We start from the raw sequence: 15,628 nt of genomic DNA on the forward strand, positions 1-15,628 counted from the left end.
ATCCAGGAAGTGAAACTCATCTAGAACTCGTACAATGAAGGACACTGGGGCGATAAGCAATACCCGGATGATGACCCACGACAGCATTCGCTAGAGGGCCAATACCGATACACCAGCGGCCCTCCGGGCCCAATTGGACATAATCTAATGAGGACGACTTTGTGTCAATATAGTGATTGTTCGGCGCAGGAATCCCTCGGAGCATGACGTAGTTTTGCGATGAGCTGGAATGTGTTTAATTTCACTGGCGTTGATGAGCGTGACAGACTTTCTGGCGAGGGACAAGCAATAATTTCTCTGAATATTCAGCCATTTGAAACCATATTTACCCCTAGAGCTCTCTTAATTTGTAAGTTGATTGGCGGGCGTTTCGTGCTAAAACTGAATTCCCCCTGCACTTGATCTGGGTCTCGGAAATTCAGTGGATGTCAATCAGCGACGGTTATAGAATTTGAAAACCAAGAGAGTTGAGCGCACGCGCGAAGATATTTGGGGGGAGTCGAACCTTGGAAAGCATCAATTTACAGAGCGGCTAGATGTATATATACATGGAGACCATAATCGTTTTATGATAAGTTTCAAAGAGAAAGATAAATATGTAGAGACAATGTTAATACTGTGCAGGGCCATTGTACCCAAAATCATTGGATTTAAGATAGTATACTAGGCGAGGAATATCTTCGTCGCGAACATGGCAATAATCTTCACACCGTGTTCCAAAAAACTTGAGTACAACAATATCCCCAGCCCAAGGATAGGGAATCACGTCTCCCGGGGCCATACTCCGGAGACATTGGTTTATAGGGCTCGAATCGTTACGAAATGTGTCTCTGAAAAATAACTGAAGCGGCCGATGGAGGGGCGTACCATCCGCATGAGAAGTGACGTCGATACTACCCAGTGATGTACCCGGGAAAACCGACGACAGATCTGGTGCCCAGCGGAGCGACGAACTTGAGCTCAGATGTGGTTTCTCCCATAACCTGACCTGTATAAACTTTGGGTTGAGACACATCGCCGGAAGGTGCAATGCCATGACGGTTTTGTAGGCACTGGTTATATGCGTCAACTATGTTAGCCAGGCTCTTATATGATCATATAGATCACGTACGGGACGCGTGGAGGACCCATTTGATTTGTTAGAGTGCTAACACTGTTGCTTCCATAGGATTGTGGACACAGAGAAACGTGGGTTGACATTTCGGAATTGTATGGGAAACGGAACTGAGTGCAAAAGTTACAAAAGTTGTGGCTATCGGTAGTGATGTCCATGAGGAACGGAAGCAAGATAGCAGGGGTATGGGAATTACCTGACTTTTAATCACTTCCAGCATTCTAGCAGTGGCGTTGCTCAACTATTACCCGATCGTCCTAAAGTGAGTAGCGAGGACCAGGCAATTTGGCAAATTCGATTGCGTAACAACCCCTTGCATTTCAATGAATCTTTTAATTCAGGTTTGCACCACTACCGGAATTGCTTGTAGAAAAGATATGACTCAATCGCCAGCAGGGCTTACTTTGGCTGAATAGTCTAGAAGCTTTTATATATGATTTCATTTTAGGTGATAACAGAATAAGTCACATTGATAGTCTATGCATTATCTATGCAAAGATCGACATGCGTGGGTCGATATCTGCAGGGTTGTTGAACTGTTTGTATACTTAGTACCTAGTAGACTAAAACATTTGGTGAACACTTACGCGAATGCCCTGGTTAAGAGCACTGATGGATTTGATCTGCTCATCACTCAGATCAAAATCGGTCGAAGCCAAGTTTTGTTCGAGGCGGCCTTGGTTGTTGCTCTTGGGGATAACAGCAATACCACGCTGGCTTGCCCATCGGAGTAGGACTTGGGCGGCGGCTGAAGATTGAACAGTCAGGCTAAGTATATCGCCCTTGAGCCAAAGTGTAGCACTTACTCTTGTTGTGCGCCTTTGCTACGGATTCGATGGTGGAGTGGCCCTCGAGCAACGACTTGACACCTTGTCCCATGTTGAGCTCCAAGAAGCTCTGAGGTCCAAACGAAGAGTAGGCAGTCACGGCAATGCCCAAGGTGTTGGCAAGTTTGATCAAAGGCTCCTGAGTAAGGTAAGGGTGGTGCTCAATCTGGAGGACTTGAGGAGCAATGCGTGCGTAGCGGAATATATCGATGATCAAAGAGCCTTGCATGTTTCTGTATGCGATAAGTGGGGGCGGTAAAAATTATTAGAAGTTCAACGTACGAAATTCCAATGTTCTTAGCCAAACCAGCATCAACGAGCTCTTCCAGAGCTTGCCATGTTTCTTGGATCGGGGTGTTTTCTATTTCGAGCATTCTTCTCATGAGTATCGGACTCACAAATCGTAACTTTGTTCACTCACGAAGCTCGACTGTTTTACCGTCATCACCGAACCACTCGGGTGGGTACCGCTTGGCCGGGTCAACGTACTTGAGGGAGACGGGGAAATGGATCAAAAACAAGTCAAAGTAGTCAAGACCCCAGTCGGCGAGTTGTTTCCGGGCCAGAGCGTGAGCATGCTCCTTGGCATGAAAAGTGTTCCAGAGCTAACAAGATAAGTTAGTGATGTACACTAACCAGGGCGCAATACCTGGGACCAACCTTGGATGTGATGAAGAGGTCCTCACGCTTGACGATACCCTCCTTGATCGCCCGGGCAACACCTTCACCGGCCTCCTTTTCGTTTCCATAGTCGCCTGCACCATCGAGCAAGCGATAGCCGCTCTTGATTGCGTTATAGACAGTCTGACGACAGAGGCAGAGCAGCGTCAATATCTCTGTCTGCTGATTGGTCATACGATCAAACTTACATCGGCGCATGTAGACTTGGTGACTTTCCAGAGACCAAATCTATAGAGCGGAGAACGAAAATGAGACAGGTGAAAAAGTGACATAAAGGATCCAGACATACCCAACAAGGGGCATCTAGGATAGCCGCGCGTCGAGTCAGTTGTATGCTCGATCGAATTACGCGTTGAACCTCACCTTTTGCCCAGTGCGCTTGAGAGTAATGCTGGCCATGGTTGTGAATAGGGATGAGTGAATGAAGAGAGGGAGAGGTGGTGGTATACAAGCGTTGAATGCAGAAGACACCGAAGAAAATGCGCGGTAGATATATAGAAGTCGGAGGTATTGTCCAAAAGGGGATATCGATATCGCGCCGGTCGGCGTCCCATCCTTGCGTGATCGTATCTCCTGGCGGGCCTTCTGGACTTCGTGTCGCTCGGCCCAATCGACGAATTAGTTCCGGAAACCATGACGTTTGAATGTCTTTGGTAGCTGGAATTGACGTGGAGGCCGGACTTCGGGAAAAAATAATTAGACTATGATGATAAGTAATACATATAGCCCCTGTCCCCAACACTCTTGTGATGTACCTCATCCGCAAATTTCCTCGAAGCTACCCCAGACAGTACTTGTTGTATTCACGTTCATGTATTATTAATGTTGTGGTAAACAACTTAAAACAAGACAAATCTATTAAGCGAAGTGGATCAAATCGGCAAAATACGTTCAAGCGCCGAAGAAAAGAGGAAAAGGGAAAAGACAAGGAACTAAGGAGAAACGGAGCATACATGGGAGAACCGTATCCTGACAGCACTCTTATTCAATACAGATGGGAAAAAAAAGTGCGATACAAATTGGGGCTAGATAGCCAGTGCTCTAAGTTTGGCCGTGGCCAGAGTACTTGAATAGATCCCGTACAATGTGGTATGCAAGCTCGTTCTCGTTAACGCCAGGTGTATTCATCAGTGGTCGAATGCGGTGACCGACAATCGACGGCAGTGTAGGGTATTTCTGCGGGGTGTAGCCCATCTAGGTATCACGTCTTCAGCCACAGGAGATAGCCTTCAAGGACCAGGAACAACTTACCTCGGTTAATCTCAAGGCCACTCGTTTAGCCAAATCTTGCTGTAGTGGCTGAGGTGCATATTGTGAGGAGTGGTGAGCTGCACCCGGATAAGCATCGGGTTGCAAACCGTGATACGTTTCAGTGCGGGTAGAATTCGAGGGCGGCGGACGAGAATGGGAGTATCGCTCAGGACTAACACCACCAGTAAGGGACTGTCGTCTTCGCCTGGCTCGATCGAACGACTGTGCCGAGGGATCCTCGTGTACAGGGGAGACGGGTGCAGTAACCGCAGAATTCGATCCTGGGAATCCCGGAGGAGGTACAAGCGTCACTTGACCAAGGCCCTCCGCATAGACGGTACTTGCTTGCGATCCGGGATACGGCCCGGCAGTACGTGGCCCATTATCATATGGATTTTCAATGTACTGACGTTCCGCCTCGTGAGGGCGCGGAGGAACAAGGCCCTGGAGTTGGCTCGTCAAATCAGCAATCTTAGGGTCGCTGCTGGCCCTATGTATGCAAACAGTTGGGTCATGATCTTTCAAACTAAACGGACGGCACTTACGCTGCTTTGGCCCTCTTGCGTTCTGCCTTGGCTGCCGCACGTTCTTCCATTTCCTTCTTCCGCTCTGCCCTCTCAAGTTTGTATAATTCTCGTTGAGACTTGTAGAGTTGCCTATCCATATCGGCCTTGGTCGTATCCGTCGACCGCTGGCTCTGACTGGCGAGCACCAGGCCGCCTTCATGTCCACCGTGCCTCGCGAATCCACGGCTTGGGTCTGGAGTCATCGGACTGCCATCCGTTTCCTCGCCGGGAACTACAGGCGGAGGAACCACACGAGCTTGAGGCGGGAGGAAAGATGGCGGCACGATTTCGAAATCACCAGGAGGGGGACGCGAACGAGACCTGGCGTGCGAAGACTTGTCGGGCGAGGTGTTGCTAGGATAAGACGAGGTCCCAAAGCCGTATGATGTCTGTGAAGGCGGAGTCGTTCCAGTCGAATAGCCCTCGCGCGTCAAGCTCGAAGCCGGATACTTGGGGCGTGGCACATTGATAATCGGCGCGCCTTGTTGCCTGCCGCGATTGGCGAATTCAAAGCTGGTCGCGAATTCACTCTTGGGAACGCTGAATTCGGGATCAGCTGGAATGGTAGGAGTAGGGGTCACAGAAGGCGTTGGTACACGCGGCTCAAGTGCCATACTAATATTCTCATGAGGAGATGGTGCCGGGCGGGATGGAAGGATCTTGGTGAGAAGGTCATCAACCGAAGTGACTATCCGGAGCATTTCGGGGGAAAGGCGGCGGTTGTGGAAAGTAGAACTGAGCGCCCCCGGATGAGGACCACTTGAGAACGTCTCACGAATCGCTATCGGCGTAGATCAGTAAATATGCGTATGGCCAAATTACATAGAAGCCTACCGTCAAGAAGTTCACGTTCGTTGTCTAAAATCCGACCAAATGAGACCAGCAGATCAGCAACGTCGCTGCAAACTTGAGCTGTGCTAGGAGGCGCAGGAATGCCAGGCGTGGCGGGTGCACTACCGCTCGCTCCGTTCTGGCCATTCTCAGAGACCAAATCCGAATCGAAAAACTTCTTAGGTGCCGGGGTAGGAGGATAAATCTTGGAGTTTGGACGAGACGATTTGCCGGTCTTGTCCTTGCTCCTTGTCGATGATTTACGCTGACGAATTGTGGGGGCATTAGATGGGGACGTGCCAAACACATTCGCCCTGGCAGCTTCGATTCGATCCCTGTACGATTGCTCATCCTCCTGGTCGGCCGTCTGGTCCTGGACATGCTCCCACTCGGACGAATGCGACAAGTCTGACACGCCACGCTGATGCGTCTGATGAGGTTGCGTCCGTTCATCGATCTTGATCCTCTCCAGACGCTCGCGCTCGCGATCCCATTCATGCTGCTCCTGTCGGCGCTGTTCCTCGACCGCCGCACGGGTGGCAGCCTCGGCCGACGCACGAGCGCTTTCGTCCCGCTCTCGAGCAGCTTCGCGCTCCATCGCCTTGAGCTCCATTTCTTCAAACTTGGACCCGGTCGGATTCGCCGCCTCGGCAGCACGACGAGCTTCTTCCTCCTTAGCAGCCTTCTCGAGTTTCTTCTTGTGCCTTCGCCCGCGAGGAACGGTAGCCAGTACAGCAGGAGAGCCTTCATAAGTTGTCGCGCGATCAGCGACCATCGAGTCCATGTGGACCGTTGCGGCCACTGGAGGAGGGACCAGCTTGGATTGAGTCTGTTGTTGTTGCTGTTGTGGGGGAGGTCCACGCGAGGGACCCTTGAGTGTACCAGTGGCAACATGGGAAGGTGGGGCCCAAGGTAATGCTGGAGCCTTGGCCGTAGAGGTAGGAGTCGTACTCGCAGCCCATGCTGGGGTCTTGGTCACATTTCCATCATTCGCCCATGGATTCGAATCGGGGTCCAAACGCGAGCTTGTATTCGAAGTTGGGATGGGTTTCGTGGGCTCGGGAATAGGCGGAGGAGGCGGTGGAGGTGGAGGTGGTGGAGCAGAAGCAGCAGGGGCAGGGGCAGGAGTAGGAGAAGATTCATTCCCCCCACCAAGCACTTCCCCCACGCGCCAAACCAACTGCCAGTACCGCCAGTATTCTTACTCGGCTGCGGACTCGGAGAAGGCTTAAACCCGCCTGGGAGATCCTCCTTTTCAGGGGACGACGCATCTTCCAAATCCGTGCCTCCCGCCGACCTGGCGAGCGGACTCAACGCATCCGCAAAGGTCGAGTAGCCCGAGAGCCGCAGCTTGGTCGGATCCCGCTCGGCCTCGTCCTCGGGCGTAAGGCCCCACTGAGAGCCGCCGCCGACTGTGCTCGCGGCCACGGTCTGCAGATCCCGAGTGAGGAACATATCCTCCCGCGGGTCCGAGACCGAATCGTCCGGAATACCTTCGCTCAAGTTCCGGACGATAAACTTGTGGGGCGTCGAGGACGGGTCGAAATCGTCTTCCTCGAGGGCGTAGTAGTATTCCATGAGCTCGGGCTGGGACGAGATCGTGATCTTGTCTCCGTCCGGGTCGAGATAGGTCAATGCGACCGCTGCGTGCGGGATCTGGCATACGTCCCCGATCTTCCACGACAGTTCATGCCACGAAGGCTGCTCCACATTCTTGAACGTCACTTTGCGGACTAGGCCGCGGTGTAATAGTTTGAACTGCACCATGCGAGTATAGGTGTGTATGTGGGTTGGGGGCAAGTTCAACCGGTCGAGTCAGTTTCTATTGTTTATCACAATCAGATTCGGATACCGCACTACGGTGGGGAGAGTTTAATTCCTTCAGATAACAACGGCGTAAAGATCTCGGAAAGCGTTTAGAAAGAGAGAGAGAGAGAGTAAAATCAAAAAATGAACAATCGTAATTCGCCGCCCCCTTAGGGAGGAGCAACGGCCCAAAAGTGCTGACGGTGGATAAGAACAGGAAGCTCTCGCCAAAGTCGGACCCAGCTCGCCAGATCAAGATCGAATCATTCAGTGTGCCTTTGAAATGCATGAGAGGGACAAGCGCTGGGGTTTGTTATGGGGCTCCAAACGGGAGAAGCACTAATTTGTGTGGGTTTTACTTTGGCCAAGGGAGCAAACTATGGGCGGAAGCAAAGTGTGCCCAAGTCATCGAGTAGACTCGAGCTACGCATGGCTCTCAAACTAAATAAATTATTGAAAATCTGCATACATTCGCCAATTTTGAAATCTCACGTTTCGCCTGACATGATTTCACCGACATTCTAGATCGACTCGTTCACACCGTCGAAGTTGTGGAGTGCGATCGTAGCCCAATACACGTGTGTGGGGGTTAAATGCGTGTAGACGTTGACATCAATGCCTGGGAGTATTCCACTCTTTATCAACAAGCTACACAGGTGTACCTCATTGAGACTTCAGTACAAGTGTCTTGACATAAAGTGAGATAAATGTCGACTCAAGTCCTTGGGGTTACTCCTGATTCAGAGCGGTGCTCAGACAACACTCTGAACTTGAAACAACCGTTCCAGTCACACAAATCAACACCACCCAATAGTAAAAATATCTCAATTCTACACGCTAGCGTGCTACACCGGTCCAAGAGACAAAACAGAGTAATCATAAGAGAAAAAAAAAATCTAAAACTATCACAACAAATCTGTACCGTAGATCCAATCCAAGCAATAGAAACAAGTCAATCCAATCCAGTCACTAATTCGAATCGTAAATCGTTAATCTCGTGCCAAGGGTGGTTATACCGTCGTCGTCAAGTCAAAGGGGACTTGAGAAATCTACTTGCTCCCGGTGGGAACCAACTGAGCCAACAATTCCTCTAGCAGGGCGTTTTCGTTGGCGTTTTCGGCGTTGGTTGCATATGGCCGGGTTGCGTCGCGAACCATACGGCTTACTTGAGGATGAGTTGCGGCACTGAATCCCATCTAAAAAGAACGCTATCAGCAGAGTGAAAAATAAGAAAACAAAGCGAACGTACGTCGCCGAGTTGTTCAACGAGCCAGTTGTTGAGCTGTTGTCGGGTTCGGACAGCCGTATCCACAGAGTCGGCAACAGACTTGGGGGCAGGTGGTGGAACAATGCCTTTCCTCGCTATATACGCAATCAGTACCCGAGTTAGGTAGGAAAAGAACAGAGAGGAACACACATGTAGATTCGGAAATTCCAGCGCGGCTAGGAACATGAGCCAGTGCTTCATTCAGCTTGTCAAACATATCACCATGCTGTATGGCGGGATATGGCGGCTCAGGAGGTCTATCCATATTGTGAGTGGAGCGTTTTCAAGATAGATGAGAAAACGTACCCAATAAGACGGTTCTTCTTCGCATCCCGTTCCTTCTTCCTTTCTTCGCGCTCACGGCGGTACTCTTCCTTGGTTTGCTTGTACATCTCCTTCATGTGCTCCAATTTGACCTTGCTCTCGACATACTTGGCAGCTTCAGGGGCGTTGACGGATTGAGCAGGGACCATTGCGCCTATCATTTTTCATCAGTACGCGTTCCAGGTAGAGACGTGACAAAAAAAAACTGACCAGTATTGATGTTAAGGCCCCCACGCGCACCCCATTGTTGGCCCTGCGGCTGTACTCCACCGCTCCTTCCTGCAAACCTCCAAGCAGGACCGGTACCATGAATAGGAGAGCCCATTCCGCTACCGCTAATGACACTCCCAGCATCGGTATCGGATCTAACAGACGCGCGATCGGCGCGTGCCATATCCAGGACTGGACGAATACCTGGTCCAACGGTGGATGCGGAACGAAGGCTGGTAGCCGTCATGGCAGGAGAGGCGACCAGGGGGACCTGTGCAACCGATGGAGTATTGAGACGCGATGGGACAGGCGTTTCGTCTGGTGCGACTGTGGAAGGTGCAGCTGTTGAGGGTGCAGCTACGGACGGTGGGAGCTCGTACTGGGCCGCAGTGTATGCTGGTGTCACTGGTGCTTGAGTAGGGGTACGTGGAGGTGGGGGAGGCAAGAGTGTGTGAAGGAGCGAGTTGAACGCGCCGAGAAGGTGATGAGCTGCTACTTGTTGCATCTCCGGAGGATGAGGATCCTCGGCCCAGTACACGCCCGTATGAGCATTGTGCAAGATATGACTAAAGTCTGGAAACAAATCAATTACGAACCAATAAAAAGACAAATTCACTTACTGTGCGAAACAGCAGGGTGGGTGACGATGGCATCGGATAAAGAGTGCAAAAGCGTGGCAACATCTTGGTAGAGCGCAGGAGTAGGGTGGTGAAGGGGCTCAGGCTCGGCAACTTCATGCATATGCTCGGCGGTACCGACCGACTCGTTATCGGTGCTGGGACCCTGAATATGGATGGCAGGATTTCCCTCGTAATCTTCGCGTCCAGAGACACTCGACGCGGCGCTGCGTCCAATGGCAGTCGAGGCAACACTGCGTCCATACTGGCTACGTGATTGGCCAGCTTCGGCGGCAGCAGCCCCAAGATCAGAGCTGGAGGGAATAGGAGAGATATGGCCCTGGGAAGGAGACTTGACGCTGGCAGCAGTAGCGGCCTGGCCAAACATCATCTCAAAGGGAGCAAAGCCAAAGCCGCCCATGCCCGATGAGCCGAACCCACCGCTGCGAGTCGACTTGCTCTCGCCAAAATTGGGCGGTATCTGGGGGGTCTTTCCCCCAGAAGATGCGCTGCTGGAGCTGGAAGATGAGTCATCGTCACCGCGCACGTGCTCAAAATCATCAGGAGACTTGTTCTGGGTGTTGCGCATATCGTGCACGGTGAAGCGGTGGGCGGCTTGCTGAGCGGTGACCGTGTGGAACATATCAAATAGCTCGTCGTTGCTGGAGATATACATCGTGTCTCCATCGGGGTCCACATAGGACAGCGCGACATCACTGGCTGGGATGGCGAACAGCTGCTCGACGCGGACAGATACATCCGTCCACGCAGGATGCTCATCCGGGAACTGCACCCGTCGCGTTATCCCATTGAAAGTTAGCTTCATTGCGGCCATCGTAAAGTATAGAGAGGGGGATGAAGATGGGCAGATGAGAGGAGAGGAGAGGAGAAAAGCAAAGATGATCTAGCAAGATACAGCTAATATATCTGCAAAAACACGCCCTCTCTCCAAAAACAAAAATTCACGTGACTCATATAAATCATGTGACCTCCTTAATATAAATACGTAATACACGCCCTTGACCACTCACTCTACTCCACTTTACGACGACCCACACACCATGGATGAGGAATACGACGTGAGCGACGCGTCTATAGCGTGTTTTCCCCTCTAACTCTGAATAGGTTATCGTTCTCGGCACCGGCTTGACCGAATGTATCCTCTCCGGATTGCTCTCGGTAGATGGCAAGAAGGTGCTTCATATGGACCGCAACGACTATTACGGTGCAGAGTCTGCCTCGCTCAATCTGACCCAGGTATATTATACTTATCTCGCTTATTTATTCTGGCTGACGCGTCCCTCCCCAGCTCTATAGCAAGTTCCGCGAGGTGGCTCCCCCCGCGGAGCTAGGACGCGACAGAGACTATGCAGTTGACCTCATCCCCAAATTCATCATCGCATCCGGTGAACTCACCCACATGCTTGTACACACGGACGTTACCCGTTACCTCGAGTTCAAGCAGATCGCAGGGTCCTTTGTCTATCGCGACGGCAAGATCTCCAAGGTCCCTTCCACCGAACTCGAAGCCGTCAAGTCCCCGCTTATGGGTCTCTTTGAAAAACGCCGCGCCAAAAAGTTCTTTGAGTTTATTCAGAGCTGGAAAGATAAAGACCCAGCTACTCATCAAGGTCAGCATTTTAAGTTTGACCACGTTTGGTCACATCTCATTTCGTGGAGCAGGGCTCGACTTGGACAAGGACTCGATGAAGAAGGTCTATGAGCATTTTGGACTTGAGCCTGGTACGCAGGACTTTATCGGACACGCTATGGCCCTGTACCTTGACGACGAGTAAGTCCACTCGACGCGTTTCCGTTCGATCAACTCAACTTTGTCTAGCTATATCCAGAAGCCCGCTCGCGAAGCCATTAACCGTATTGTCCTTTATACCCAGTCCATGGCTCGCTATGGGAAATCGCCATACATCTACCCTCTCTATGGTCTTGGAGAACTTCCTCAGGCATTCGCTCGCTTGTCCGCCATTTATGGAGGAACATACATGCTCGATAAGAAGGTCGATGAAATTGTTGTCGGAGCAGATGGCAAGTTTATTGGCGTCAGGTCAGGAGAAGAAACTGTCAAGGCCAAGCAAGTCGTAAGTCCCCTAGCCATCAAGTGTATGCACTACACGGAAATCGACGATCACATCATCATAGATCGGCGATCCTTCTTATTTCAGGTCCGAAGGGGAAGGCAAGGTTCGCGTGTTGGAAGGCCAAAAGGTCGTCCGTGCTATTTGCTTCCTCAAGCATCCTATCCCGGGCACCGACGACGCCGACTCGGTCCAGATTATCATTCCCCAGAACCAGGTCAAGCGCAGGAATGGTAAGCTCATCCACTGCAAATTTATGTGACTGGCTTATGCGGGACGCAGATATCTACATTGCGATGGTCTCTTCGACACACAACGTTTGCGCTAAGGACGTCTATGTCGCGATCGTGAGCACAATCGTCGAGACTGACCGTCCGGAGCAAGAAATTCAACCCGGTCTATCTCTCCTTGGGCCGATTCACGAGAAGTAAGGTTTTTTCCCTTTTTTTGCTTGGATGAACGCTAACATCGGGATAGGTTTATCTCGGTCACTCAGCTCTACGAGCCCACTTCCTCGGGTACAGAAGATAATATCTTCATCACCCGTTCCTACGACGCTACGTCTCACTTTGAGACTGTCGTTACTGACGTACACGATGTCTGGAAGCGTGCAACCGGCAAGGACTTGGTTATCCAGAAGCGTGAACTGCAAGCTGCCGAGTAAGGATTGCCAGTGTAAGCCAAGTAGGCTCTCCTTGCAAATGATGTTATGATTGTTTGAGCTTTGATTTTTCTTTTACCTTTTTTTGATGTTTGCATGCTATGGTATTGTGGAGAGAGTAATAAATAACAAATTGTACAGGAACCATATTCAAACCGATAAGTGTATGCGTGGCTGAAAGACTCTAGTCGCCGAGAATGACATGAAAACCGGCCCAGATTAACACTATCCATAGCCAAGCGAAGATAGGGCAGTAGTGTTTGTTTGGAAGAGCAAGAGTGCTAGCATACATGGGGGCTATACGTAAAATAACGACACCCCCTCCCAGTCATAGACTTTACCTCTCAACCCTGTTACTCTAGACAGATCCAGAAGCAAGATGATCAAACCAGGGATGAAGAGGCAAATGACGCACCTGCATCGATCAAGACCATGGCAGGAAAAACACTTTACACGAAAATACATAGGAACACTAGTAGATTGGATCACGCGAGATATGCAGTCTCTAGCCAGACAAACAAGTGGTTCATATTTGCAAGTAACCTCATCACGGGCAGAATTGGCGGTCGCATACAAGCGAAGAGAGAAGAGCGCAACGAGTGGTGGCTGATTGAAACCTACGCGCATCCTTATCCGCATCTATGATTTCTTTCATATGGACCATATCTGTCCAACCCAAGACCAAGAATCAAGGGGACAAAAGCATATTTGGACTATCCGTGCGTGAGCCCCTATATATGCGAGGTCCTGTCAACTTAACGTGAAGCACATGAAGTAAACCATATGTTAATGACGATGTATAACATATGGTGTCAAGTGATGAAGACGAATAATCACACAATTCAAGTGTTAATTCATTATTACTATGTTCATAGCGTCGTTTTGTTCAACAGACATGGTGCAGGATAATGACTGCGTAAATTGACCGCAGAATGTCGTAATACCCACCATACCGACTTTTCACTATAAAGTATGCGTTGGCGATCTCAATGGCGCCAGTATTATTGACAAAGACATAAAAAAAAATGGATTAATTCCGACGGACTTCGCCAGAAATTTTTACAAAGAAAAGGAGCCAGCCGAGCTTATGGAGGAGAAACGAAAAATCAACTGAAATAAAGCTCATTACTGAGCCTATCGAATCAGCCTGAGGGCGACTTAGAACTTGCAGCTGTTTACAAGGGAGAAACATTCAGTTAAAGCTCTCAGAAGAAGAAGCAAGCGAGACGTACCTGTTGTTCGACTTGTTCGAGGTCAGCTTGGGTGGCTCCTTGCCGCTGTCGTTGCCCTGGAACGTGTCACACATCGACTTGACGCTCGTCGCCTTCACGTTCTTGATAGTCGCAACGTCCTTGTAGTTGGAGTTGATACCAGCGATGAGCTTGCCGTTCTTGGCGATGACGTCGGTAATAGTGACAGTGCGCGTGTACTGCTTCTTGCAGTTGCCGCATGCGCGGTAGAGCTTGCCAAAGTCCTCCACGCAGTACGAAGAGATGTTGACAGTTCCTCCACCGTTGTGTTGCACGACCTTGTCACTTGCACCTTTGGCACCACCGCCTACAATGTTGGTGGTACCAGAAGTCTGGCGAAGGGTGATGGCGTCCTCGCATACATCCTCGAACCAGACGTTGTAGATGTTGCAGGAGCCCTTGCAATGAACACCTTCGGCCTGGTTGGCTCCAATGACGACGTTCCTGATGATAGAATATCAATAACTACGCTGGTGTGCTGATAGTGATACTTACTTGAGGGTAGCGCCATTCTCGAGGAGGAAAACAGCATCCTTGTCACCTCCCTCCTTTTGTCCAGAGCAAGCACCCTTGCCGCGGTCGTAGCGAACGTTCCCGCCTAATGTTCAATGATTATGAGCGATCAACCCAATTGGGAAGAGGATTGGGGAGCTTACCGTCAAAAGTGCCCTTGACAGTCATGGGGGCGCTCAAGCTCGAGGTCTTGGGGGGTTTGGGGAACGTGCAGCTCGCGGCACGCTTAACATAAACACCGTTAGCGTCGACACTAGGCGACGGAACAGCAATAGCGCTCTGCGCAAAAAATGCAGCAATAGCTACGATAGTGGAGTACTTGAAAGAGACCATATCGCTCGTATAAAAGAGTGTAAACTGAAGAGAGTGTGGTAGTAGAACCGAGTGAAGAAGGAGAAAGATACTGTGTGATGATCTGGGTAAGACTCGCACGCGTCTCTTTATATATGATAGAGCTATTCCCCATAGGACTGGCACATCATCCTCACAACTACAAGCGACCTACTACGATCGGCTCGGCATTGGACAGAGTGGAGACCCACTGTACCTAAACAATTTGCCCCACTGCTGCCAAGCTCATGTGGATTCTGATGCCTTGTTTGAGAGACAGTCATGCCGACCATGCGTAACTACTAAGCATGGGAATCGAAATAATTCTTTATCTGGGGTAAATGACTGGCGGTTGTCATGAACCGCCCAAGAAGGGGGTTGGCACATTAGGATATGAAGGTTAATTAAAACTGCGTGGTTTGGGGCAATTTTGGCAATTAGTAGACAAATAAAACAGAGCTCTGGGATTGTGTAGTCATGCCAGTCATGGTTACTTGCTCGGTTGCCATTCCTACTTCAAATGAGAATGCGTCACAGGAACTGGCACGCGTCCCCGAGGTCCCCACATCATCTATACATGAAATACTGGTGAAACAGGCATATCGGGATCATACCAATTCTAACCGGGTAGCAATGTCGACCAGAGCGTGTTGACTTTGCAAAGAAAAGTGTGCAGAACCCACGTGGCCACATCCATTCGAGCGAACAATAATATATACTTCAAATGTATATAGGCCATGAAGGTAACCTTAACTCAATATCAACCACTTCAAACCTGAGAACAAGAGCTGAGTAGATCCTGCAGAGCTATAGTTAAAGGTGTTTTGTGAATTTTAGATACTTACTATAAATCAAGCGATCAGTAGCCAGTAGTATCGGAGCAGATTTGTGTACTCCCAAAGGTCGTCACCGTAATAAAATTTGCGCACATTGCACTCACATGATTTGATTGAGGACTCTCATTTAGCGATCGTGTTCGCATAAATTATCATGCAAAAGAAGGATAGAAAATCTGCACAGAAAGGTTGGTTTGAATGGTGACTTAGAATTTGGCGGAACATTTACACCCAAGGCCGCAGTGAAGTGTGATGCGCTCTGGGTGTTTGAAATGTATGCGGCACTACTTGTGTGAATGGAGGATGTTACAAGCTTTATGGTTCCAGAGTCAACAATGAGAGCATGGCAGTCAAGTCCCTTGACTTCCATCGCGGCTAATACAAATAACTTGTGCATCGACTCGCGGCTCATCGTATCCAATGACTACATCGAGAGACATCAGCTATTTTG

General features: G+C 50.0%; 5 protein-coding genes across 5 annotated transcripts; 1 reads left to right on the forward strand and 4 right to left on the reverse strand.

Annotated features, from left to right (window-relative positions):
• Positions 1-1,602: 1,602 nt before the first annotated feature.
• RhiXN_11579 (aldo/keto reductase family protein) lies at positions 1,603-3,021 on the reverse strand (the record flags this gene model as incomplete). Its single annotated transcript, XM_043331394.1, has 9 exons — positions 1,603-1,650; positions 1,702-1,862; positions 1,921-2,174; positions 2,224-2,302; positions 2,363-2,546; positions 2,602-2,745; positions 2,811-2,850; positions 2,912-2,925; positions 2,986-3,021. 9 exons carry the CDS (start codon positions 3,019-3,021, stop codon positions 1,603-1,605), a joined length of 960 nt encoding a protein of 319 aa, XP_043184904.1.
• A 642-nt stretch (positions 3,022-3,663) lies between these two features.
• Positions 3,664-7,037, reverse strand: RhiXN_11580 (Phox and Bem1p domain protein; the record flags this gene model as incomplete). Its single annotated transcript, XM_043331395.1, has 5 exons — positions 3,664-3,816; positions 3,874-4,363; positions 4,419-5,220; positions 5,274-6,428; positions 6,476-7,037. 5 exons carry the CDS (start codon positions 7,035-7,037, stop codon positions 3,664-3,666), a joined length of 3,162 nt encoding a protein of 1,053 aa, XP_043184905.1.
• A 1,088-nt stretch (positions 7,038-8,125) lies between these two features.
• RhiXN_11581 (Phox and Bem1p domain protein) lies at positions 8,126-10,329 on the reverse strand (the record flags this gene model as incomplete). The annotated part of the gene is made up of 6 exons (XM_043331396.1): positions 8,126-8,272; positions 8,326-8,438; positions 8,494-8,600; positions 8,650-8,821; positions 8,878-9,450; positions 9,498-10,329. 6 exons carry the CDS (start codon positions 10,327-10,329, stop codon positions 8,126-8,128), a joined length of 1,944 nt encoding a protein of 647 aa, XP_043184906.1.
• Positions 10,330-10,555: 226 nt separating this feature from the next.
• Positions 10,556-12,251, forward strand: RhiXN_11582 (Rab proteins geranylgeranyltransferase component A; the record flags this gene model as incomplete). Its single annotated transcript, XM_043331397.1, has 8 exons — positions 10,556-10,573; positions 10,620-10,751; positions 10,804-11,125; positions 11,178-11,286; positions 11,335-11,590; positions 11,652-11,820; positions 11,870-12,014; positions 12,065-12,251. 8 exons carry the CDS (start codon positions 10,556-10,558, stop codon positions 12,249-12,251), a joined length of 1,338 nt encoding a protein of 445 aa, XP_043184907.1.
• A 1,189-nt stretch (positions 12,252-13,440) lies between these two features.
• On the reverse strand, positions 13,441-14,344 carry RhiXN_11583 (pectate lyase; the record flags this gene model as incomplete). Its single annotated transcript, XM_043331398.1, has 3 exons — positions 13,441-13,942; positions 13,994-14,096; positions 14,155-14,344. 3 exons carry the CDS (start codon positions 14,342-14,344, stop codon positions 13,441-13,443), a joined length of 795 nt encoding a protein of 264 aa, XP_043184908.1.
• Positions 14,345-15,628: the final 1,284 nt, after the last annotated feature.

Source organism: Rhizoctonia solani, chromosome 12 (genome assembly GCF_016906535.1).
Source record: "Rhizoctonia solani chromosome 12, complete sequence".
Lineage (NCBI taxonomy): Eukaryota > Fungi > Basidiomycota > Agaricomycetes > Cantharellales > Ceratobasidiaceae > Rhizoctonia > Rhizoctonia solani.